General features: G+C 40.8%; 1 protein-coding gene across 1 annotated transcript; it reads right to left on the bottom strand.

The window, feature by feature from the left end:
* Positions 1–1,183: 1,183 nt before the first annotated feature.
* On the bottom strand, positions 1,184–26,458 carry slc16a10 (solute carrier family 16 member 10). The gene is made up of 7 exons (XM_063001759.1): positions 25,956–26,458; positions 11,011–11,155; positions 10,425–10,524; positions 10,026–10,343; positions 7,559–7,702; positions 6,728–6,956; positions 1,184–5,443 (listed from the first exon to the last, which is right to left on the bottom strand). The coding sequence occupies exons 1-7, from the start codon at positions 26,278–26,280 to the stop codon at positions 5,217–5,219; spliced, it is 1,488 nt and encodes a 495-aa protein (XP_062857829.1). The 5' UTR covers positions 26,281–26,458; the 3' UTR covers positions 1,184–5,216.
* Positions 26,459–27,129: the final 671 nt, after the last annotated feature.

The raw sequence follows: 27,129 nt of genomic DNA, 5'->3' as shown, positions 1-27,129 counted from the left end.
GCACTGTCGCCTCACAGCAAGAAGGTCCTGGGTTCGATTCCCAGGTGAAGCGGTCCGGGTCCTTTCTGTGTGGAGTTTGCATGTTCTCCCCTTGTCTGTGTGGGTTTCCTCCGGGAGCTCCGGTTTCCTCCCACAGTCTAAAAACATGCAAGTGAGGTGTATTGGAGATACAAAACTGTCCATGAACTTATGAGCTGATGAATCCTGTGTAATGAATAACTACCGTTTCTGTCATGACTGTAACCAAAGTGTAAAACATGACGTTAAAATCCTAATAAACAAACAAACAAATAATATTATAATCAGCTAATGACTTCTGTGTGCTAGTTAGGGCGAGTGTTGGGTGAACACATAACATTAGACTGAGCCATAAGGTCAGTACAGATCTCAGACACAAGATCAGATGAGATTTTATCCAAGCAACTTCAGGTTTCAAGCAATTGTTCTTAAATACCTGGAACAGTGGTCGCTTTACCAAAGTCAATGAAAAAACGGTGGATTCGTACAGAGCTTTAAGATTATTAAAGAACATACTACACTTCCTGTTTTCATACTGATTCATACAAGTCCTACTGATACCTCAACCAGACAGTAAGCCTTGATATAAGAAAGTTAATGTTGTGCAGATATGTAGTGTGTTTCTTTATGCTTTAATAAGTTATTATTCTTTTTTTATGTGGTATTACATACTGTACATGTTACATGTTACATTTACAATAAAAATACACTTTTATGCATTGGATAGAATATAGTGGTCACAGGCACAAACATCAGAATTTGGTCACATGATTTTGGCTAATAAATGAAAGAGCCTGTCATATTTGTGTTTGAGAATTGCAAAGTTGCATTTTTAGTTCTAGTTAATATAAAAGGTGTTCACTAGGGTTGAGGTCTGGGCTCCTCCATATGAAAATCATCAAACCAAACTATGTCTTTATGAACCTTTCTGTTTGCACAGAGACATAGTTATGCTGGAAGAGCAAAGAGCCGTTAAACACATATTAGCAATGGATGTGGCTTAAACACCTAAATCCAATGGTAAAATGGTGTGTCCACATACTTTTGGTCACACAGTGCATTTCAACTTTGTTTATAATAGTAAGAATACTGACGATTCTTTGCTCTGCTTCTTTAAACCTGATGAATATTAATTACACAATCATATAAAAACATGATTACAATACAGTTGTAAAAAATGTTTTTATTGCATTTTCACAAAATGTATTTTTCACATACAGCTGGATAAAACAATAAATAGCAATAATCAGTTGTATTTAAAATTATCATCAATTAAACTGAAACTGATAAAGAAAACAACACTGCATGAATAATATATCAGTACTGAATCATAATACAAAGGAACACATGTAGAGCTGTGTCCTAAACGTAGGGTTTTTCCTACAGTTTATTCCAACAACATGTCGGGAAAAAAGGCACAGTAAACATCACAAAGATAAGTTATTCGTAAAGGCAACTACAAAGAACAGTTGCTAATAAAAAAAGAAACAAAAAGAAATGTATTTATTCAACGCAACATCAAAAACAAGATCCTTAAATAAAGAAAATGCTACTAAGAATATATGATAATATGATAACATGCGGCACAGCTGCATATTGTAGGCTATTACATAGCTATCTGATAACGTGTTTACCTAGGTAATTAGCAAATTACATATAAGACTAGCACTCTACAGCAGAATCATGATGTCTTGCTAGGACAGATTCATTGTGTTGTAGCGTTTGGAACGAAGCCGATGTTGAACACACTAAAACATATTTTAACCAAAAATGTTTTATTCTTTTATGGCCTTAAATTGAAATAAGCATAATTTTGTTTAATTTATCTAGTTAAGCTAGCATGTTTGATGTTATTGTTAAGCATTTAAATTGTTGCGATCTTTTCCTATTGGACGTTTCCTGAGAGACATTACATGAATTTTTATGGAATACATTAAGTAGATTAAAATCTAATATTATTTATGAACTTCACAAAGCAAACATTAATGTGCCAATAAAGAATTTAATCATAACATCAATCACATGGACGTAAATATTTCTTGTAAATGAAATAATGGTGCATAATGGTGCACTAAACTAATGCTAAAACTTCCCTCATTCAAACACTCATGGATTGCAGGAAATTCTGTTTACTACTAAAAAAAAACCCAAAATAAACTGGGGCACTCGAGTGATGAAGCAGTCTAATGCACAAGCCCTTCACCGCTGAGGTCTGAGCTTAACTTTCAGCTGTGAGTTAATGCAACAAATTCCAAAATGTTGAGATTTCTGTAAAGCATCTGTGTGTAAATTGAGGTAGATTATTTTAATAAACCTACAGATGGAGATTAGGATGAATGTAAACTGCAAAAATGCCTAAAAAGTGCCAAAACAAATCATGTTGTACAGGCACACTGATCATTGATAATCAGCCCACACGATATTGTTATTGTTATTAAAGGCACTTAAAAAAGAAAAAAATTACCTCCCATAATTACCTGTGATTAACAAATTGAGGAATCATTTATGGTGTAGTAATGGTGTCATTTTAAATACTGTTATATTAGGTGCGTTACGGTTCTGCCTCACTAGCTATTACACCATGCAGGTTTTATCATGATTTGATGTTGCCAGGTTTTTCCTAGGTGGAGCTTTCAAGATGTACATTTTTGTACATTACTCATGAGCCACCCCATTAAAACAAGCACTTGCTGTTAGGAAACACACTAAAAATGAGAATTGTCTTTAAGGGAGGTTAATAATATAAAAACACAGATTGCAGTATGTAATCAGACACTCTGATCCCTTTGTTTATTCCTAATGAATAGATCTGTTGATGCATGCTCAATAATCCAGGTACACAAATCCACAAAGTTGAATCAGTTCATCTGGACACAAGTTTGTTGTAGAGATACTTGTGTCCAGATGAACTTGTGAACTTGTGTCCAGATGAACTGATTCAACTTTGTGGATTTCAGCTAGATGTTTAGAGATTGTAAGTCTATATCAGTGTCTATATTTTAAATACATATCAGCAAAAAACTAAATGGTCAGGAGTTCCTATTCACCTCACTCGTGGAACCCGTTTTGTTCCGCTACATTCCTGACTGGTTATCTGTAATGCGTAACGAACATTTATTGCAGCATTTAAGAGCACTTGGTGTAAAACTGACATTCATATTCATATTGCATAGAGAAATGAAAGCACAGATTTCAAACATTTATAAAAATGATACTGCAGCGTTAAAAAACTGAAATGATTTCTAAAGTTCCTAGAGTCAATATTCAATACTTCATCTTTGGCTTTGTATTGATACCTAATTACATTTAAAAAAAAAAAAAAAAAAAGCGAATTGCGTTTCTATGTGCATCTAAACTCACAGAAAATGGATCAGTAAAGATTTTCTTTGGCATGTTGCATAGAAGACTAAATAAAAAGCAAAGCAAAGATTTAAGAATGCTTCTGTTTCTACATGAATTCATATTTAACATTGACAGGAATACTTTCAGAAGAGTGCAGATTAAACTGATCGTCTTTGGTTTCCAACTCAAATTGTACATATTTATATAAAATACTGATAAAACATTAAAAGCTATAAAAATACCTCAGAATAATGAAAGCAGAGCTGTTAATGTTTACAGTCTCGCATACTTTGTACAACTGATTTATAACATTGATTGTCTGGTTCTGGAAGAATAAAAATCCAGTCTCCCTGAAATGTATCCTTATATAATAAACATCAGTTCTGAATTTAAATAACAAGTATTTTATGCTAAGCTAAAACTAAAAAACAGATTCCTTTTTATTCTATTTAAAAGAAAACTGAATATAAAAATAAACAAAATGTTGCATCATTAAAGCACCGATAATTAAAAACATTCTCCTAAACAATGTATATTAAAGCATGAACGTTTTCCCTTAGACATGTAAATATGCTAAACTGTGTGTGTGTGTCTGTTTTACTTGGGCTGTTATGGTAATTACAAATAACAGAGGCAATTCAGTATAAATGCCCAGGGTTTTGGAATGGGATGTTCAACAAGCTCATGCTCTGGTGTCCCAATACATCAGGCCATATACTGTATCTTCATAGTTATGATTCATTTAAACGAAATAAATGTTAGGAAGTCACATTTTGTTCAGAAGATTCATCACTAAACGTGTCAAGTCAACGGTGGCTCGGCAGGTGAGAGCTTAACTGGTAATCAGTTGGAAGGTCGCTGGTTCAAGCCCCATGTCTGCCAGGTTGTCAAGGTTGGGTCCGTAAGCTAAACGAGGCCGTAAATCCTCAATTGATTGCAGTGCGTCAGTCAAATCTGAGCAAGTAATTTCGTACCATTTAAAGACAATAGCAGCAGAATTAGCTTTACTGTAAACCTGATAAGAAAGCCGACAGTCGGCTGATTTTTCCAAAGCTCGAAATCGAGGTATGTTGCATCTATTTAAATATTTTACTCAGAGACGCAAAGACTGGCTGGTGTCAGAAATGCCACTTTTCCTCCCGGAGTACAGGCATTTAGCTCCCGGCCACTGATGGCTTGCAGCAATATCAGCACTCAAACGCACAACATCTGGATGACAGAGCACATGCATTGGTGCTGCATGTCTCATTCACAAATCTGTACAAATTTAAAGCAATGTGAGCTCCTGCTGGGACTGTTTCACCCTCACAGTAGGATCAGCCTGATTTATATTTTTATCCTAACGAAGCCCTCAGAGAAGCCGATGCTCCCAACCCAGGTCCAGTGATTGTCCAGTAAAGATTAAATGAAAGAGTAAAGATGAATGGACCAGGGTTGGGCTTCAGCTATGAAATTAAATTCTGTGGAAATGAAATGAGCAGAAACATAGTGTCACTAACACTCACATATGCGGTTTGGAATGCAGCCTGTTCTTCAAAAAGCTTCCACATGAGAAAACCAAACGTAGACATGGTCTAGGATTTAAACCCACCATGTCTTGTCTTGCATGGCAGAAAGATTTCCACCACTGAACCTCAATCATCAATGCTGCCGGCTTTCTAAAAATGATCCAAGTGGCTCTTTAAAGCGTCTCTGATGAAGCATGGACCAGGTTCTCCTTCCAAACAGATTTTTAGCAGTGGACGGTGCAAGATTACAAGATTTATACATGAATGTTTCTTAGCATTACCATGACAGCCCGTGAATGTGTCTTACTCCTATGACCAACACATTTTCAGAATGTGTGTGTGTGTGTTTTAGATAACAGACTCTGCATTATTCGACATGTCCTTGTGTGTACCATTGGTGGGCACATCTGTTAGCATTCCATCGCCAGTGTCCTTGGCTTTATTCATTTTCTCCGACCTTCTTCTTCTGTTCTCTACCCACGGGATGAAACACAGCACGGCTCCACCAATCAGAGGAGGGATTCCAGCCAGGTAGAAAGCCACGTCGTAACTGCCCAGCCGGTCACGCAGATAACCTAACACACACACAATCATTAGTTCATCAGTGCAGTTCTGTCCATGTTCGCCTTTACCTGTAGAACAGAATTAAACTTTGTCTCCTGATTATTCGTTAGTAATTCTAATTGACTAATAGGTGTTCTCTGTGCCCATATAAATAGGGCTATGTGTTCTGAGCTGAGATGGTGGCGCGTGCAGACGCAGTGGCTCGATGCTCTCCGTACCTTTGTAGTTTTTTAGTTTTTTTTCTTGTTTTATGTTTGTCAGTACATGTAACAGTAGCGGTGAGCTGCTCATACACTCGAGCACAACTCATCTGCATCAGTAAACAGTACAAGGAGTACACTTTTTATTATCGGAACCGAACTCCCCAACTTGGACAGTGTATATAACAGCCGTTTACAAAACAAGGCCGACAGCATTAGTAAGGACGCAACACACCCTGGGAACTATCTGTTTTAACTGTTACCATCTGGAAGGCGGTACAGGGCTATTCGTGCACACACGAACAGACTGAGGAACAGCTTCTTCCCAAGAGCTGTGGCCTCTATCACCCCTCCCAACAACTCATAGACTGTGAACTTGAACACTGCGTATTTGCACATCTTCATACAACCATTTTCTCACTCAAACATAAAATCATCATTTTTGAAACTGAACTGGTATCTCCACATAGCACAGTCACTTTATATATTCATATTCACCCATAATTTGTTTTATTTATCTTGAAATTAATACTTCAAATTGTACTGGTTATTCTGTGTAAATATCCATATGTTTATGTAAATACTCCTGCTTCTTCTTTTTATCTTTCGGAGAGTGTCAAACTAAATTTCATTGTACGAAAGTATAATGACAATAAAGGTTCTTCTTCTTCTAGTTTACTTACACCCTTTATGAAAAAACACGGAACAGTGGTCTCTTTGCAGACGCCAGAATGAAAATAAAAACTGTCACCTTATGCTAAGAAAAGGTTCACAAAGAAACTAACAAAACAAACTGGCATTGTGTGACACTGTTCACAGTCAAGTGAGCTTTACGTAACCATCCTGGCTTTGAGGCTGCCATGCAAGAAAGTGGCTCCTGCTTCTGCGCCTGCTCTGTCCATTAGCAGTAACAAACTTCAGACCAGCTTCATTGTGTTGATTTTGGCAGGTTTTAGAAATACATCTCAATTTTTCTCAGCATAAGGTGACAACTGTTCCATGTACCATTTAAGCCCAGACTCAAAGATCACATGTCTGAATACTGCAGGTTTATAAATGTTTCTAAGTGGCCAATAGGTGTGTGTGTGTTTGTACCTGCAATGGGGGGTCCCACAGTCATTGGCACTGACATCATGCCCAGCAGGAAGCCGATGGCCTGAGAGACGTTCTGTGAGCCGACCAGCTCGAAGGCGATGGGAGCCATGATGCAGATAAAACATCCGTCGAACAATCCCATCAACAAACACACAGCGATCAGCCCACCGAACACGTTACACAAGGGTATCAGCATGGACATCACGCCTATCACCAAAAACGACGCCACCTACAGTCAGACACAGACAGATAATTCAGTCACACCTACTCATAACAGGTTTATTGAAATAGGTGTGTACAAAATGAGCTCTATTAAGGGTTGGAGGAATTTGGTTGGGAGGATCTCCAATGGCTTTGCAATTAATTGGCGTGGATGCTATTTTGAGAGAATGGGCACAAATGCCCACAGATACAGTCCGAAATCTTGTTAAAACCTTCCCAGAAGAGTAAAGGCTATTGTGTTTATTATGCTAGCCCTTAACACTGAGATCCAGGTTTGAATCTCGCTGGTGTTATTGGCCGGGAATCTACACAGCCATCACTGGCTATCTCTAAACCTGATCTGGATTGTATTCCTGCCTTGTGGCCAGTGCTTCCTGTCGGAATTGGGGTCGAACCCATCATGACCCTGACCATGTTCTTGGAAATGGTTCTCATTGTGGATCGATGGATCGACTTTGTAACCCTTGACAGGCTGATTTATTTGCACTTTTTAGTCCATTGCAGAACATGGTGTTTAATGTGAACAAGTTTAATGTGAATTTCTGTGTGTGTGTGAGAGAGAGAGAGACAGTGTGTGTGTGTGTGTGTGTGTGTGTGTGTGTATTTCACCTGCAGGTATACTTTGTACACTCCAGGTACGTAATCAGCCACTTGGCCAAAGATGAGACGTCCGACTCCAGATGTGATTCCAAGACACATCAGCAGAACTTCTTTATTTGCATCAGCACCAAAACGTTCCTCTACATGCTTCATCTACACACACACACACACACACACACACTGTAAGGTTCAGATCGATTGCACTGGAGAAAACACGCAGGAGTTGTGCAACTAGAGGATGGATGGATAGATGGATAGATAGACAGACAGACAGACAGATACTTATTGGGATTATTAATTATTGGGATTTTAAATCTAAAACTACGTAAAACACACTCATTCACATACACACAAACACACTTACTTCCCCACTCATATACACACTCACACACACATTCTGAGTCTCTGTATAATGACAGCGGTTGTGTGGCAGATCACCAGCATGTACATGGAAATTAGGTATATCCAAATTGCTACCATGCAAAAAAAGGGGAAACCTGGGTCTGAAACAGCTGAATTAGACTAAAATTCTACTTTTGGAATGGGGCCACATATTTCTGAAACATGCTAGCCCACCACTGCTGGGATTTCAAGCTCTCAAGTTTACAGACACATGATTGGCTGTGTGGCTGTAGAAGGAGGGACAGGGGCGGAAACCGGCTTCCTCATCACTGGGACACTGGGACTGGGCGGCTGATTGAGGATGGCCTTACTCACACACACACACACACTCTCACATAGACACACACTCACAACATACAAACACACACTTGCTCACTCACACACACATACACACTCACACAGACACACACACACACACATTTACTCACATACACACATACACACGCTCGCTCGCTCACAAACACACATACACACTCACATACACACAAACACACCCTCGCTCACACACACACATACATACTCACACACACATACTTATATACACACTCACACACACATACTTATATACACACTCACATAGACACACACTTACACACATTTACTCACATACTTACACACATACACATTCACTCACATACACACAAACACTCGCTCGCTCACTCACACACACACTCACATACACACACTCACAACAATACACAACATACAAACACACACTTGCTCACTCACACACACACACACACTCTCTCAGACACATACACACATACACATTCACTTACATACACACAAACACTCGCTCGCTCACTCACACACACACTCACATACACACACTCACAACAATACACAACATACAAACACACACTTGCTCACTCACACACACACACACACTCTCACAGACACATACACACATACACATTCACTCACTTACATTCACACATACACTCACATACACACACACATACACACATTTACTCACACAGATTCACTCACATACAAACACACACTTGCTCACTTACTCACACACATACATAGACACACTCACACACATTTACTTACATACTTTCACTCACATACACACACTTACTCACACACAAACACACACTCGCTCGCTCGCTCACTCACACACATAAACACTCACATACACGAACACGCTCGCTCACCTACACACATACATACTCACATAGACAAACACTCACACACATTTACTCACATACTTGCACACATACACTTTCACTCACTCACACATACATGTGTGTGCCAGATGTTTGCAGAGGTTCCTCCTCCAGAATGCACCAATCTAAGAGCAGGAAAACCAATTACTGTGTACTCACTCACACACCCTCACACAGTGGGAAAGGAAAATGCTCTGCTCTGCTGCAGCAGAAGGTGGAAGGTCTGGCTGATAGCATGTCAGTAACGATAAGAATTCACGTGGAACAGTTATAAAGTGATGACTCCATGACTGACTGTAACAACACCTTCGTCCGCACTTTCCAGCCACACAAAACCATCAACATCAGCACAGTGGAACAGGAAGTGGCATCAACTCAGGTCATGAGACCAGAAACGCTAAAAAACAGGGACACAAACGCACTATGGAACTACACGGTGAACTAGAGACCTGAACACTGAGAACACGAGTAGTTTTATAGTGTCTCTGTCCCTACATGTTCCCTAGCGTATATTTGATCCCTGTCCACCATGTGTCCAGAGCTTCTGGTTTGGAGGGGTCAGAACAGCTGCTGAGACGTGGACCTCCTGACTGAGCTCTGTGAGACGGGTGAGAGAAGTGTTCTCAAGCTCAGCGGGTGGAACAAAAACACAGAGAAGTTCCTGTAGAGACATGGATATATCCTCTATAAACACCTATCAAGTCTAAATAAACAGCCGGCCATCCCTCACACTGATCCGCCTCACACGAACGGCCATGCTGTGAGTGCTGCACAATACTAAAATAATAATAAGCGTGTGTGTCCATACGTGTGTGTTCCGGCTGAAACTGAGCTCTGTATTTGCACTTTTCGAGGTGAGATACGGGCTATGACAATATTGACCCTGAGAGGTGCACACTGACCAGGTGGACGTAGGGGACGAAGTATCCGTAAAGAGCAGCGGGGATTCCGAAAGCCCAGATCCGGTAGCTCAGACTCCTCCAGATCTGCACGTTACAGATCTTTCTCAGCGACGCCCTCTTGGACTCCGTCTTCTGCTGGGGGAAGCGGGGCTTGTAGGTGAAGCCGGCCAGGACGAGGATGACCATGAGGACGCAGAGGGCGCGCAGGGTGTTGTGCAGGCCAAATCGGTCCAGCAGGTAGGACAGCAGAGGGGGCAGAGACACGGTAAACACACTGCTGCCCGCCGTCACCACGCCGTTCACCAAACCCAGGCGCTTCTGTAAATTTATCGTCAATAATCAATCATCAGTGCACATTGATCATCTTCTCCTTCCAATGTCAACACTGTTAATACTAACCTTGAAGTATTGACCGAGGATAACGAGACTGGGCTGATATGCGAACGAGCATCCGCATGCGAACACAACACCGTAGGTAAAATACAGTGCACCAAGAGACCTGCACAGAGAAATAAAAATGCATCAATATGGTCCAATCAGAACGCAGTCCACTAGGTAGGTCGTACATTTAGAAAGAGTTGAAACAAGGCGCCCTCTAATGCCTGCAGCAGACAAAATTGGCTTGCAGTCCGCTGGGTGGGAAAGACCGGACTAAGGGGCGGGGTTATCAATGCTGTGTAAGGACCTTGGTTACCCAAGTCACCTGTACAGAAAGTGGATGAGCGCACAGATCAGGCCAACCTCACACGCAAATCCACCCAAGTATGGATGAATAAGAAGGGATTCATGGGCTGCGCACACACTGGAGGGGATGCCATCGGGGTTACAGCTGCATTTTTTTTAATTAATTTAGTTCTTATTGTAAACAGCATGATGTATGCGGGATGTGTAGAAAAAAGTATTTGCCCCTTTTCTGGCTCCTGACAGTTAACGATTAAAGAGTATGTCCACAAACTTTTGTGTAAGATGAGGAGAGGTTTCTTACTTGACAAAGGAACTGCCCAAGAGGCCGACCAGACCCACCGCTGCCCCGGTCACCGCCGTGATCCTGCAGCCGAACAGATCGGTGAACACGCTGACGATCGGAGAGCAGAAAAAGATCATTCCCATCGACAGAGAGCCCACCCACGCTGAGAGAGAGAGAGAGAGAGAGAGAGAGAGAGAGAGAAACTGAATATAAGTGATTACATTAAAAATGTGACTAGATATCAGAAAATAACATACAATCACAAAACCATTCATTGTCTGTTTTGCCACCGCTTTATCCTGGTCAGGGTCATGGTGGATCTGATTCACTGGGTGAAAGCCAGGAAACACCCAGGACAGGTTGCCAGTCCATCACATTCACACACACACTCGGCCTGGCAGCTGTCCTTGGACTTGTGAGAGGAAACCTGAGCTCTCTGAGGAAACCCACACGGACACACGACCCTCGGCCACCCGGCCAGGAAATTGAACCTAGGTTCCCCCTGCAGACTGATGGAGGCAGGCCTGCATGGGGATGGCTGATTACAGACGGCAGTGCGAGGCTCCAATTAGACACGACTGAATGGGTTAAAAAATTAATAAATAGAAGAAATATGTGGACTGTACTAAAAGGTCGAGTCAGGGTCAGAAAAACAGACTCCTTTGGTTAAACTCCACCAAGTACCAAGAAATGTTGATGGTTATAAAAGCAGCTGACTGGGGTGAAAGATCTAAGGTAAAGTTTTAACAAGTGCATATAGAGTGTTTTTATGTTCAAGTCAAAAAATATCCAGACAGCAACTTAGATTGTTGTTTTGGTCGTGTAGAAAATTGCATGTAAATTTGTGGCATGGCCTCCCAATTCTATTTCTACATCTGGTGACTTCTCTGTGTCCATATACAATTGGTAAATTTTGCATGCACCCATTAAAGACAACCCAAACCAATCTGGATTTTTATTAGAGTAACAATTTTAAACTGAAATCTCTCAGCAATTCTAAAGGATGCCGTTAAACTAGCCCTATTTATATGAGCACAGTGAAATCAGCAGCTGTACCCAATCATAGCTGGTAATAAAAAACTGGAACAACGTTAGATGATCATGTAGAACTAAAAATCTGTTTTTAAATTATTCAGATACAGAAAAGGAACAGTTGAAGAAATCACTGCAATTCCATACACTGAGGTTTTTTTTGTAAAGCAACCTTGAGTATGATAAAGCACTATATAAATCTACCTTATTAATAGTATTATTACACAGTTTACATTTCTCTTGTATTTTTAGGCTCATGCTGAACTCGTTCAATCATATTTTCCCAAGGGAGCCCATACTGTTGGAGCTGAATGTATGTACAGTAGCACAATACTGTAAAGTCATGATACAAAGGTCAGGTCATTACTGAGATCTGCAGACGGATAGTCAGCACATGCTTACATGTGATCGTTTCCACATGGTTTGGTCTGATGACCCGGTAAAGGAACCTGAAATGAGGTTATTGGCTTCTGGCTTTGATCAGGAGAAGTTAATGATACTGAAAGTGGCACCACGGTTTCAAGAATTTGTACCCCACGACCTACAGTAATGAGGGTTCCTGTAGGTTTCTGATGTTTTGAAGTTCTGATGGTGGATGTTCTGGTTTGCACAAATGAATATTTTAAGTAATTAAATGATTTAATATGTAATCCCATCCAATCAGATTTGAGAAACAAAACAGATTTTTTTAGTAGTGTATTTATATACAGAAGATTCAGTTAAGACGTTTCAGAAAGCAGAAGTGAGGTTTCATAAAGGAACAGAAAGTATTACTTAGCAGAGGACAAGAAACTCAAACTTGCTAAGATTCAGATCCGACTGTAAAAGATCAGAAAGCTCGAACAACTAGTGTTTATATTTCCTCAGTTACCAAACCCTCATCCACCACCTTCCTCTGATCAATCTTACTCACCCACATACACTATAAGATCAAAAGTATGTGAACACCACATAGTTCCCTGCTAACAGGTGGCAATAGGCCACGTTTGCATTACTAAGGTCCATAATATTAGACGTTGGGCTGATGGTAGTTCCTCATAGTGAAACTAGACATTGGAGCAACGGAGGAAAATCGACTGGTCTGACGAATCCTGTTTACCCATGAAAGAGATGGAACCAGGATGCATTGCAATGTGGGCCTGTCGCCTCACAGCAAGAAGGTCCTGGGTTCGATTCCCAGGTGGGGCGGTCCGGGTCCTTTCTGTGTGGAGTTTGCATGTTCTCCCCGTGTCCGCGTGGGTTTCCTCCTGGAGCTCCGATTTCCTCCAACAGTCCAAAGACGTGCAAGTGAGGTGAATTGGAGACACTAAATTGTCCATGACTGTGTTCGATATAAACCTTGTGAACTGATGAATCTTGTGTAATGAGTTACTACCGTTCCTGTCATGAATGTAACCAAAGTGTAAAACATGACGTTAAAATCCTAACAAACAAACAATAAACAAGCGGGACAGAGCTGTTTTGACAGCATGTTAACCAGCTGGTCATGATGTTTTGGCTCATCGTTGTTAATTAAGAGCACTAATCTACTGAACAATTTGCGCCGTGTGCTTATCGTGCGAGAAAAAATAGATAAAAGCACAAAATATAAAATATTCAAGTGCAACTCGAGACGTGTCCAAAAAAATACAACTACATTATGTTTGTTTAGGTTTTCTACTGACGAACAGAATCACGGATGGAACGCAGCCCAATGCCTTCATCACCATTAACGTAATCAGCTAACACACGACCCTCCTCCCCACACTCGCTTCTGATTGGCTGCCTGCAATTACCTCTTAAACCACATGACCACATCAACACTGTTTGTTCCCACTGATCATGGGGTGATTCTGGTAACTGAGCACAGGTTTTATCTCCAGTTGGTTTACGGCCTTCACCTGAGCCGAGGGCGGTTTGAGCTCGCGGCTCGAGATCAAACACAACGTTAATGATTAATGATGGTCGACCTAGCAGGGAAGGGAGGGTCCACGTTTTATCATTTTTTTTTTACCATTTTAAGGTAACCTGACGGGGTTATTAGTAAATAAACTTTTGATTTGTGCATCGGGGGACATGAAGTGAAAGGAAAACATCCGAGAGTCACGTGGGGGAGAGGTTCGATTCAGTGAAGAGGAAACTAGTTGAGATTGTAAAAACAAGATACACTATGGTGGGACGTGGCCTTGTTATTAGTATGGAGTCCCCTGGGATACCGCTAAACATAACACACACACTTACACACACATACACACACAAACAGAGCTCATTAAACACCTACAAGTGTTCACAAACCTCTATAATCTGCCCTCATTCATTCTTCTTTTAAAATCTAAACACTGAACCCCAAGGCCAGTCTGCTCCTACTGTCCCACCAAATCTGATCTTCATCTACCCCTCCTGTCACCCAAATGTTTCCCCACTACCCCTAATCTACCCTGTTTTTTTGCAATGCAGTTGTGTACATGCTGTTCCCAAGTATGGCCCTCTTGTAACCTGAACCTATTCATTCTGTTGCCCCTCCTGTTACCCAAATCTACCCTTCGTTTACTCTCCAAAATCGAATCCTGTGCCCCACATCCGCCTCTCGCCTTTAAGCCAATCGAAATCTGTAAAAGCTGCTCTCCATTATCTACGGCTCCAGTTTCCAAAATGCATCCTTACTTTTTACACAAATCCACCCCATTATTTTCTCCTAATACACTCTCCCGACCTTCATCGGTTCGCATTAAATGTGTTCCTACTGCTCTCCAAAACCTCCATCAGCCCATTTTATTTATCCCTTATTTCAACCCAAAAATAACTTTTGCCCTTTCCAGCTTCACTCCTTTCAATTGTCCTACTTTACCTTCCTCAAATCTTTCCTGCGTACCCCCCTCCCAAACCTGCTCAGCATGATCTCCAGCAGAGCTATCTTCCCTATAGCCCTGCAAATCGTCCCGCCAGCCTGAACAGCCCCGAAACGTCCATCCAAATAGTCCCCCTCCCTCATCATCCCGCCCCCCCACAAAGCGATTAGCCATGACTGAGCCTTTCAGCCCGAATAAAAGCTTGTTCCAGCTCAATTAAACTGGACTAACACATCAGTGTGAGGGTTTACTGACACGCATCAGCACTGTGGGGGGTGTGGGATTAGGGAACTGACCCACAATAGAGAAAACCAACTCTAGTTAATCTCCAAAAGATCAAGGGTCACATGGGTGAAAGATCTACATGTGGAAGAACTGAAGAAGGAACCAAAGGTCATGAGTCCATGACCAAGTCTAATGTCTTGTGCTCACTTTGCAATTTTCACTACAATTTTCTAGTTCCAGACTCATTTTAGGAAGTTTCAGTGATCAGTGACCTGACTTGGCTCTCCTCATTATGAGGGCTCACGTCATGGCAGCATTTCACAACCTGATATCTACAAATCGATCGTGCAGTGTTACTCTGCAAGTACTTATTACAATCCAACAATAAGAAACAGCCAATCAGAGAGCATAAAGGGAGGGAAATACTGTAAATGTGCCTTTTTTTAAATATATTTTTATTTATGCATTTTCTCGCGTCCAATTGCCCCATTGCGTCATGCTTTCTCTCCACCAATGCCGATCCCTGCTCTGATTGAGGAAAACGAAGCTAACCCACGCCCCCTCCGACACGTGGACAGCAGCCGTATGTATCTTATCACCTACACTTTCACGAGTGCAGCGCAGCTTAGCGTTGTGTACGGAGAGACACACCCTGAGAGCACTCTTTTCTCATCTCTGTGCAAGCGCCATCAATCAGCATTAATTGCATTAGTTATGATAGAGAGACCCCATCTGGCTTAATCCCGCCCATATCCGAACAACAGGCCAATCATTGTTCATTTGGCTGCTCAGCCCAGCCGGCAGGCAGAGCTGAGATTGGATACGATGTATTCGAGATCCCAGCTCTGGTTCCAGGGGTGCGTTTTTACCGCTGCGCCACCTGAGCGGCCGTAAATGAAACCACTGGCTCTATCAGGCTGCAGACAAAGCAGAGAAAAGCTGCAGTATCCCAAATACCATCCTGCATTCTGAGAGGTAGCTAAATTAGTTCTCCACCAATGATAAGGGTACTGTACGAACACACAGCCGTCCGGCTCACTGCCTGAAGCATTAGCAGACACTTTTATCAGCAAACTCCTGATCGCTCGTCCAGGATTATAACCATTGAGCTACCACTGACCACGTTGTTGATGTTTACTGAATTCAACAGTAAACTAACTAAATAAATGTTCATATATGTGCTTGTCCTGAACTTCTGATTATTTAGAACTGTTGTTATTAATGTTTTATGACCGGAGGACCCCTGGCTGTGTGTGTGTGTGTGTTCTACAGATAAGTGAGAGTTGTCAGGGCTACGTCTTCAATGCAACACAAAGATAAAACTCTAAATAAAACAGAGAGAGACTCAAACATGCACCAGTTCTTCCATGGCTTACAAAAAGCACATTTTCAGATCAACATACACTCGAACATGTTCTTTTTATCTGAAAAGTCCACTAGCTATACAGGTTATGGACAGATGTCCTCATATAGTGTATTCAAACACTTCAATGCAGCCAATCTTATCCATTTTGGAGAGACATAAAACCATGCTTTTGAGCACAGTCATGCTGGAACAGGGAAAAGTCCCTCCCCAAACTGTTCACAATAATTAAAGCATATCATTATTTTACATTGTTGATTTTATGCATCTGTTACCAACAGATGGGGTGAAATACTTGTTTCATCATTTACTTTTAGCCATATAGAGCACATAGAGTGATGTGAAAAAAAGTTATTGCACCTTTCATGACTGTCTGACCTTCCATGCTCCCGCTGTTGGGAACATATAGATGTGTGAGGGAGAAAGAATTCTTAACCCTTCTTCTAAACCTAGTGGTTAATAGAGGAACTACATGATTCTTGCTGGCTGTTCATTTTTTTTCACTTACGAGCACTAAATAATCCAGAGCAGGGAATGCCTCCTGGGGCTTGTCTATAACATGACTACCAAGAGAGGTGTAAACAAGCCGAATTGCCGCTGTAAATGAGACAGTATAAGAGGTGGACGGGGGACAGAAGGACGTCTACATTTCAGCAATCAGCGCTACCATAAAGCTAGAACCAGCCGCATGAGCGTGTGAATGAGGACAGCTGGACTGACACGTTGCTGATGCAATCTTCACTCAGTGTTACATACCAAGACCCCCTAGCCCCTCCGTCAGGAGGTCAGTGAGTCCTCGTCCACACACGAGATTTGTTAAATGCAAATGATAATCACATCACTCCGAGAAATTAGAAATCTGACAAGATTTACGTTCTAACTACAGTGTATCACAAAAGTGAGTACACCCCTCACATTTCTGCAAATATTTCATTATATCTTTTCAAGGGACAACACTATAGACATGAAACTTGGATATAACTTAGAGTAGTCAGTGTACAGCTTGTATAGCAGTGTAGATTTACTGTCTTCTGAAAATAACTCAACACACAGCCATTAATGTCTAAATAGCTGCAAGTGAGTACACCCCACAGTGAACATGTCCAAATTGTGCCCAAATGTGTCGTTGTCCCTCCCTGGTGTCATGTGTCAAGGTCCCAGGTGTAAATGGGGAGCAGGGCTGTTAAATTTGGTGTTTTGGGTACAATTCTCTCATACTGGCCACTGGATATTCAACATGGCACCTCATGGCAAAGAACTCTCTGAGGATGTGAGAAATAGAATTGTTGCTCTCCACAAAGATGGCCTGGGCTATAAGAAGATTGCTAACACCCTGAAACTGAGCTACAGCATGGTGGCCAAGGTCATACAGCGGTTTTCCAGGACAGGTTCCACTCGGAACAGGCTTCGCCAGGGTCGACCAAAGAAGTCGAGTCCACGTGTTCAGCGTCATATCCAGAGGTTGGCTTTAAAAAATAGACACATGAGTGCTGCCAGCATTGCTGCAGAGGTTGAAGACGTGGGAGGTCAGCCTGTCAGTGCTCAGACCATACGCCGCACACTGCATCAACTCGGTCTGCATGGTCGTCATCCCAGAAGGAAGCTGACGCACAAGAAAGCCAGCAAACAGTTTGCTGAAAACAAGCAGTCCAAGAACATGGATTACTGGAATGCCCTGTGGTCTGACGAGACCAAGATAAACTTGTTTGGGTCAGATGGTGTCCAGCATGTGTGGCGGCGCCCTGGTGAGAAGTACCAAGACAACTGTATCTTGCCTACAGTCAAGCATGGTGGTGGTAGTATCATGGTCTTGGGCTGCATGAGTGTTGCTGGCACTGGGGAGCTGCAGTTCATTGAGGGAAACATGAATTCCAACATGTACTGTGACATTCTGAAACAGAGCATGATCCCCTCCCTTCGAAAACTGGGCCTCATGGCAGTTTTCCAACAGGATAACGACCCCAAACACAACCTCCAAGATGACAACTGCCTTGCTGAGGAAGCTGAAGGTAAAGGTGATGGACTAAACCCAATTGAGCACCTGTGGCGCATCCTCAAGTGGAAGGTGGAGGAGTTCAAGGTGTCTAACATCCACCAGCTCCGTGATGTCATCATGGAGGAGTGGAAGAGGATTCCAGTAGCAACCTGTGCAGCTCTGGTGAATTCCATGCCCAGGAGGGTTAAGGCAGTGCTGGATAATAATGGTGGTCACACAAAATATTGACACTTTGGGCACAATTTGGACATGTTCACTGTGGGGTGTACTCACTTATGTTGCCAGCTATTTAGACATTAATGGCTGTGTGTTGAGTTATTTTCAGAAGACAGTAAATCTACACTGCTATACAAGCTGTACACTGACTACTCTAAGTTATATCCAAGTTTTATGTCTATAGTGTTGTCCCATGAAAAGATATAATAAAATATTTGCAGAAATGTGAGGGGTGTACTCACTTTTGTGATACACTGTATGTTCATAATATTTATGTTCTAATTATCTTCATAATATTTATGTTCTAATTATGTTCTAATTATCTTCATAATATTTATGTTCTAATTATGTTCTAATTATCTTCATAATATTTACAGTGTATCACAAAAGTGAGTACACCCCTCACATTTCTGCAAATATTTTATTATATCTTTTCATGGGACAACACTATAGACATGAAACTTGGATATAAGTTAGAGTAGTCAGCGTACAACTTGTATAGCAGTGTAGATTTACTGTCTTCTGAAAATAACTCAACACACAGCCATTAATGTCTAAATGGCTGGCAACATAAGTGAGTACACCCCACAGTGAACATGTCCAAATTGTGCCCAAAGTGTCAATATTTTGTGTGACCACCATTATTATCCAGCACTGCCTTAACCCTCCTGGGCATGGAATTCACCAGAGCTGCACAGGTTGCTACTGGAATCCTCTTCCACTCCTCCATGATGACATCACAGAGCTGGTGGATGTTAGACACCTTGAACTCCTCCACCTTCCACTTGAGGATGCGCCACAGGTGCTCAATTGGGTTTAGTCCATCACCTTTACCTTCAGCTTCCTCAGCAAGGCAGTTGTCATCTTGGAGGTTGTGTTTGGGGTCGTTATCCTGTTGGAAAACTGCCATGAGGCCCAGTTTTCGAAGGGAGGGGATCATGCTCTGTTTCAGAATGTCACAGTACATGTTGGAATTCATGTTTCCCTCAATGAACTGCAGCTCCCCAGTGCCAGCAACACTCATGCAGCCCAAGACCATGATGCTACCACCACCATGCTTGACTGTAGGCAAGATACAGTTGTCTTGGTACTTCTCACCAGGGCGCCACCACACATGCTGGACACCATCTGAGCCAAACAAGTTTATCTTGGTCTCGTCAGACCACAGGGCATTCCAGTAATCCATGTTCTTGGACTGCTTGTCTTCAGCAAACTGTTTGCGGGCTTTCTTGTGCGTCAGCTTTCTTTCTGGGATGACGACCATGCAGACCGAGTTGATGCAGTGTGCGGCGTATGGTCTGAGCACTGACAGGCTGACCTCCCACGTCTTCAACCTCTGCAGCAATGCTGGCAGCACTCATGTGTCTATTTTTTAAAGCCAACCTCTGGATATGACGCCGAACACGTGGACTCGACTTCTTTGGTCGACCCTGGCGAAGCCTGTTCCGAGTGGAACCTGTCCTGGAAAACCGCTGTATGACCTTGGCCACCATGCTGTAGCTCAGTTTCAGGGTGTTAGCAATCTTCTTATAGCCTAGGCCATCTTTGTGGAGAGCAACAATTCTATTTCTCACATCCTCAGAGAGTTCTTTGCCATGAGGTGCCATGTTGAATATCCAGTGGCCAGTATGAGAGAATTGTACCCAAAACACCAAATTTAACAGCCCTGCTCCCCATTTACACCTGGGACCTTGACACATGACACCAGGGAGGGACAACGACACATTTGGGCACAATTTGGACATGTTCACTGTGGGGTGTACTCACTTATGTTGCCAGCTATTTAGACATTAATGGCTGTGTGTTGAGTTATTTTCAGAAGACAGTAAATCTACACTGCTATACAAGCTGTACACTGACTACTCTAAGTTATATCCAAGTTTCATGTCTATAGTGTTGTCCCATGAAAAGATATAATGAAATATTTGCAGAAATGTGAGGGGTGTACTCACTTTTGTGATACACTGTATGTTCTAATTATCTTCATAATATTTATGTTCTAATTATGTTCTAATTATCTTCATAATATTTATGTTCTAATTACGTTCTAATTATCTTCATAATATTTATGTTCTAATTATGTTCATAATATTTATGTTCTAACTATGTTCATAATATTTATGTACTAATTATGTTCTAATTATCTTCAAATAATATTTATGAACATAATATTATTTAATAATAAGAATGTGCATGGTAAAATATCCCTGGTAACTCCAGTTCTGTAGCACTGGTGCATGTGAGGGTAAGGGATTTATTAGATGTTAGTCTGATGGTAGTTCCTCAAAGTTCATGTTGAATCCAGCAGATCTAATCAGCATAAACATCTGAGGGACTTTGATTAGGACTCCCCAAAACAGCAAAGAGTGTCATGGGCAGCCGTGGTGAGTACCCACTGACAGTGGTCCAAGGAGGAATGAGCCAGAGGACATGAAGACCATGGTGTCTGGTATGGACCAACAGAAGATCTATTGTGGATCCAGCTGCACAGGGTTTTAATCCGGTTGATGAGGTGAATGTGTCACAAGACACAGTGCATCAAAACCTTCTGTGTACATACTGCAGAGTAGCAGGGAATTCAAAGTGCCCACGCTAACGCTGTCCACCATCGAAAGCACCTAACACAGGCATCAATACTGGACATAGGAGCAAAGGAAGAAGATTGATTGGACTGTGACAAGTTACCGGTGAAAGAGATAAAACCAGGATACACTGCAGGACGATCCACCTCACAATATACCGAAGTTAAAGGAGCTGCTGGTAACGTCCTGGTACCAGATACGACAGAACTCCTTTAGATTCCTCAGCAGGTTAGAGCTGTTTTGACAGGATATTAGGCAAGTGTCCAAGTGTTTTGTCTGATTGGCGTAGATCAGTGGTCAGAGAGGGGTTCTATTTATTTTCTTCTTTAAAGCACACATTTTAATTGTATGTGTGTGTGTGTGTGCGCGCTATATCTTGACTCAGATTAAACTTAGACTTTGAACGAGGCAAATGCACAGTGTGTGTGTGTGTGTGTGTGTGTGTGTGTGTGTATTCCAGTGTGTGCATGTTGCATTTAGACAGGTTCTGTCTTGCTTACAATCCCATTAGACCCAGTAAACCCATCCTCAAGTAAGTGTGTCCCTGAATACCTGTAAAGAGAAGCATGACAACTAGCAGTTAAGGTAATGGACTAGTAATCAGAAGGTGGCTGGTTTAAGCCCCACCACTGCCTGGGTGCTGCTGTTGGGCCCTTGAGCAAGACCCTTAACCCTCAATTGCTCAGACTGTATACTGTTACACGACTGTAAGTCTGTAAGACTGTAAGTAATCTGTGTTCAGCCTAACTGTGGTTCTAAAGTCAACCGCAGAACAGAAAATAATTAATCAGGATCTCCACACTCTGGATTTATTCTCACTACAACTTTCAGAACCGTTTCCACTTCTCTGATTTGTATTCTAATTCTAATTTTAATCCGTATTCTACAGCTGTGGCAACCTATAATAACTCTCACTGGTGCCAGAGAAGGGCACAGAACCTATAACACCCACAAAAGACAATTAAACTTACAATTTGCACATGGTACTGTTTTATTTGCACAGTTTTAAATTGCACAACGTACGTAACTGCACCTTTAGATAGATAGATAGATAGATAGATAGATAGATAGATAGATAGATAGATAGATAGATAGATAGATAGATAGATAGATAGAAAGACAGACAGACAGACAGACAGACAGACAGATAGATAGACAGACAGGCAGATAGAAATGTAAATAGATAGATAGATAGATAGATAGATAGATAGATAGATAGATAGATAGATAGATAGATAGATAGACAGACAGACAGACAGACAGACAGACAGACAGACAGATAGATAGATAGACAGACAGGCAGATAGAAATGTAAATAGATAGATAGATAGATAGATAGATAGATAGATAGATAGATAGATAGATAGATAGATAGATAGATAGATGACAGGCAGATAGAAATGTAAATAGATAGATAGATAGATAGATAGATAGATAGATAGATAGATAGATAGATAGATAGATAGATAGACAGACAGACAGACAGACAGACAGACAGACAGACAGACAGACAGACAGACAGACAGGCAGATAGAAATGTAAATAGATAGATAGATGGATAGATAGATAGATAGATAGATAGATAGATAGGGATAGATAGATAGATAGATAGATAGATAGATAGATAGATAGATAGATAGATAGATAGATAGATAGATAGATAGATAGATAGATAGATAGATAGATAGATAGATAGATAGGGATAGATAGATAGATAGATAGATAGATAGATAGATAGATAGATAGATAGATAGATAGATAGATAGATAGATAGATAGATAGATAGATAGATAGATAGATAGATAGACAGGCAGGCAGACAGACAGACAGACAGATAGATAACTTTATTAATCCCATAGGGAAAGTCAGTTATTACAGCAGCTCCAGGTACATTAAAGCAAAAAGTATTAAAGTACACAAGTAATGTTGTACACACTATATAACTGAATTAATAGAATAAAATTAAATACAAAAAACATAGTATGTCATATAAAAAACTTAAGAAGTCCTCTAGAATTCAAATTGTAGATGAGATATGTAATATGTGATATACTAAACTGTTGTAAGTGTTAAATAATAACAGATATGTAGTATAGCCTTTATGAACAGAGTGCTAGAACATGCTCCATGAGTCTGTCCTGATAGTAGTTTAGTGTTCGATGATGTTCCGAACCGGTGAAGAATTATACAGCGTGATCGCTGCTGGTGGTGCTTTAGGCTCCCCCCTCTTTAGTTTCTTTTGTTCTTGTCCTGTTAGATGTTTTAATATTCTTGTTTTTTATATTATTATATTTTATTTACTTTATATATATATATATATATATATATATATATATATATATATATATATATATATATATATATATATATATATATTATATCTTACTTGTATTTACATTTGTCTTAATTTTTTTATTCTTTCATTAACCTCATTATAATGTCACTGTGTGATGTTTTTTGTAATAATTGTTATTGCTGCTGCGACACCACAATTTCCCTTCAGGGATCAATAAAGTACTCAACCAATCAATCAATCAATCAATCAATTTTAGTCACTGGGTTGTTGTGTGAGTGAGTGAGTAAATGTACGAGTAAAGAAATGATGCCATGTAAATGTGTGGTTTTGAATCAGAAAATTAAACAAAATCCCCACCTACCCTCTTTCCAAAAGATAAAGGAAATACCCACATGAACTGGTATGGTGACAAATGCGTCCAGCACACGACAAGCCTGAGACCTCTCCCACCACACCAGGGACTGGGGCTGGTTTACAGTGTAGAAACTGTTTTTTTATGAATAAATCATGGACTTTATAGAATGACAATATATATTTAAACTCCAGGTTTTTGTAGAGTTTACGTTTCTCTGATTTGAACCTCAGGACATGTGAGAACATACTTCAGCGCTTGGGCCCGAAAAAACAACAGCTGTTCGAATTTACACGTGTGGGAGTCGACTCCGATTCTTAATGCATGTATCGAGAGGGAATTCCCTGAATCGATTCATTTACCCCTATTACATTAATATGGATAAATCTGTAATTAGACCGAATAAGGTTTATAACTATAGTTTTTTTTTTTGTTCTGTTTTATATTATTTTTCATTTTTATTTTAATACATTTTCATTTCAGTTCATTTCGTTTTTAGTAAGTTCCAAAAAATACAAATGTTTGGTTTATATTTATATTTAAAAAAACACTATTCTTTTGTACTTGATAACAAATGTAAAAATCAAAACCAAAATACGATAAAACAACTATAGATGAGCGTGACGTTGCTTCCAACCCAAATATGAATGCTAAATTTATTCAGTAGACATATGACACATGTCTGTCTATATGTAAATAAAGCATTGCACCTTGCACACATCTCCATTGGACTTATTGTATATACTGCTTTATCCTACTTCCTAACTACTTGTGTATGTAAATATATTTTATACTTTATTTCACACTGAGAGCACACTGAATCTCGTTGTACTTATACAATGACAATAGAGGTATTCATATTCATATTCCACCAACTTCAGCATCCGGTTAGGGTCGCGGTGAGTTCAGCGCCAAACTAGTGCACCAGTCTATAACAAAGCATCACACATTTTACAGCAGCCAGTCTGCCCTTTGAATGGTTTTGGGAGGTGGGAGGAAATTGAAGTGCCTATGTTAAACCATACGCCAAACTTCCACAGACAGTGATCGAAAGGATGAATTAAACCCAAGGCCCCAGAACTGGGGGAATTTGGTCCCCTGATAATCGACTCGCTCCTAGATTCTTGTAAACACCATCATGTCACAGTGCATTGTAGGATCTCATAAGTGCTCCAGGTATTAGTAATTTACCCCTCAGTGTTTGTTTACTTAAAGAGAATGGTAGTGGGTTTTAGTTTGACAATTTATTTTGCTTATATTCTGGTTTTATTCGTTCTGCTCACATGAAATTTATAAGTTTAATGAAATAAAAGTTTCAGGGTCTTGCTCAAGGGCCCAACAGTGGCAATCTGCCAGTGGTGGGGCTTGAACCGGCAACCTTCTGATTACTAGTCCAGTACCTTAACCACTAAACTAGCACTGCAAAAAGACTTGAACGAGGGGGCTCCTCAGGCTCTGTAAACTCCAGATAAAAACAAACAGAGGTGGCAGGCAGATTTCAACCAATCAGATTTTGTAATAGAAATCTTTGTTAGATTTAGACAAATTGACTGTTAGATTTAGATAAACAGTAAGCTTTCTTAAAGTCACAGACTTTCCTTTCCTTTTAAAATAAGGCTTATGTGTATTAAAATAAAACGTATCTGTGTTACCTGTGGTTTTAAATATAACATGCAAACACAATTCAGCATAAATTGTATGACTGCACTGTGTATGTTGAATCGACTGCAAAGCTTTGGAGTCGATTCTCGATTACTGCCATTAGAAAATGCTTAATATCAGAGAATCGACTCTTTTAGGAACCGTCTTACACCACACCTGAGCTAAAATTTAGCTCCTGTGCCTAACAAACGATATGACTACTTTTATATTTAACTAAATCTCTAAATGAATGTATTATAACTTGGCCGAATAGAAATATTTGTTGTTTTTTGGTTACTGGAAGCTAACATAAGGTAATGTTAGCTCTTCCGACTGAAATTGATATTGTGTGTCACACTGCAGCAAACAGATGATCTTAAACTTTAAATGCGAGTTTAATTCAGTTAAATGTGAGATAAGTGAGATAAGTACCCGTCCTGAAGCGCAGATCCTCGTCGGTTTCGGATCCGAACTCCTTCAGCAGGGACACGAATAAGATCCCGAAGGCGTTCTGGATGCCGAAAACAGATCCGTTGCACCACATGGAGGCGAGCATGACCACCCAGCCCCAGCCGCCCTCAGGATACTCCTGCTCGGCTGGCTCTACCTTCTCCCCCGCGGGCGGCTGGCTCTCTCCGTTCTTCTTTGTCTCCTCTAGCTGGGTTGAACTTTTCTCCGCCGGAACCGCGACTTCATCCAGGTTGATTTGTTTAGCAGAGCCGGGTTCCTGCTCGCTCATGGTTTTATCTTCTGTCATAGTGAACAGCGCTCAGAACACCTACGACTACTGCCTGTTATATAAAACACCAGATCACGTCTGATCAGGATTTATAGAGATATATTAAACCAAATATTAAACACAATTATAAGGAGAATCTGATTAGATTATTAGATGTTTCATTTTAAAGTAATCAGCATTTAGGTCCCTTTGTTACCTCTATGACACTGACACGCTTGCAGGGCTGACGGACTCTATTTATATGCAAGAAATTGTGGGCGTGGTTATAATTGCATATTAAAAAATCTAACGTTTTGATTGGATGACACTGTGCCTCTGTTCACAATTTAAAAGGTTTAATTCAAAATTATGTTAATGTTACAACTGCAAACCCAATTCTAAAACATGGTATAGAAAGAATAATTTACTTATTTATTTATTAGGATGGGCAAGCCGTAGCCTAGTGGTTAAGGCACAGGACTAGTAATCCAAAGGTTGCTGGTTCAAGCCCCACTACTGCTAGGTTGCTGCTGTTGGGCCCTTGAGCAAGGCTCTTAACCCTTAGTTGCTCAGACTGTATACTGTAATGTAAGTCGCTTTGGATAATGGCGTCTTATGTAAATGTTAACGTCTTACGTCTAACGTTTTACACTTTGGTTACATTCATGACAGAAACTGTAGTTACTCGTAACACAAGATTCATCAGTTCACAAGTTTAATGACAAACACAGTCATGGACAATGTTGTATCTCCAATTCACCTCACTTGCACGTCTTTGGACTGTGGGAGGAAACCGGAGCTCCTGGAGGAAACCCACGCAGACTCCACACAGGGGCGTAACTACAGGGGGGTAAAGTGCACTGGGGCCCATGGCAGGGGGGGGCCCTC

This window comes from Trichomycterus rosablanca, chromosome 9 (genome assembly GCF_030014385.1).
Source record: "Trichomycterus rosablanca isolate fTriRos1 chromosome 9, fTriRos1.hap1, whole genome shotgun sequence".
Lineage (NCBI taxonomy): Eukaryota > Metazoa > Chordata > Actinopteri > Siluriformes > Trichomycteridae > Trichomycterus > Trichomycterus rosablanca.
The sequence above is the reverse complement of the archived record's forward strand: the minus strand, read 5'-3'. Positions and strand labels throughout refer to the sequence as shown.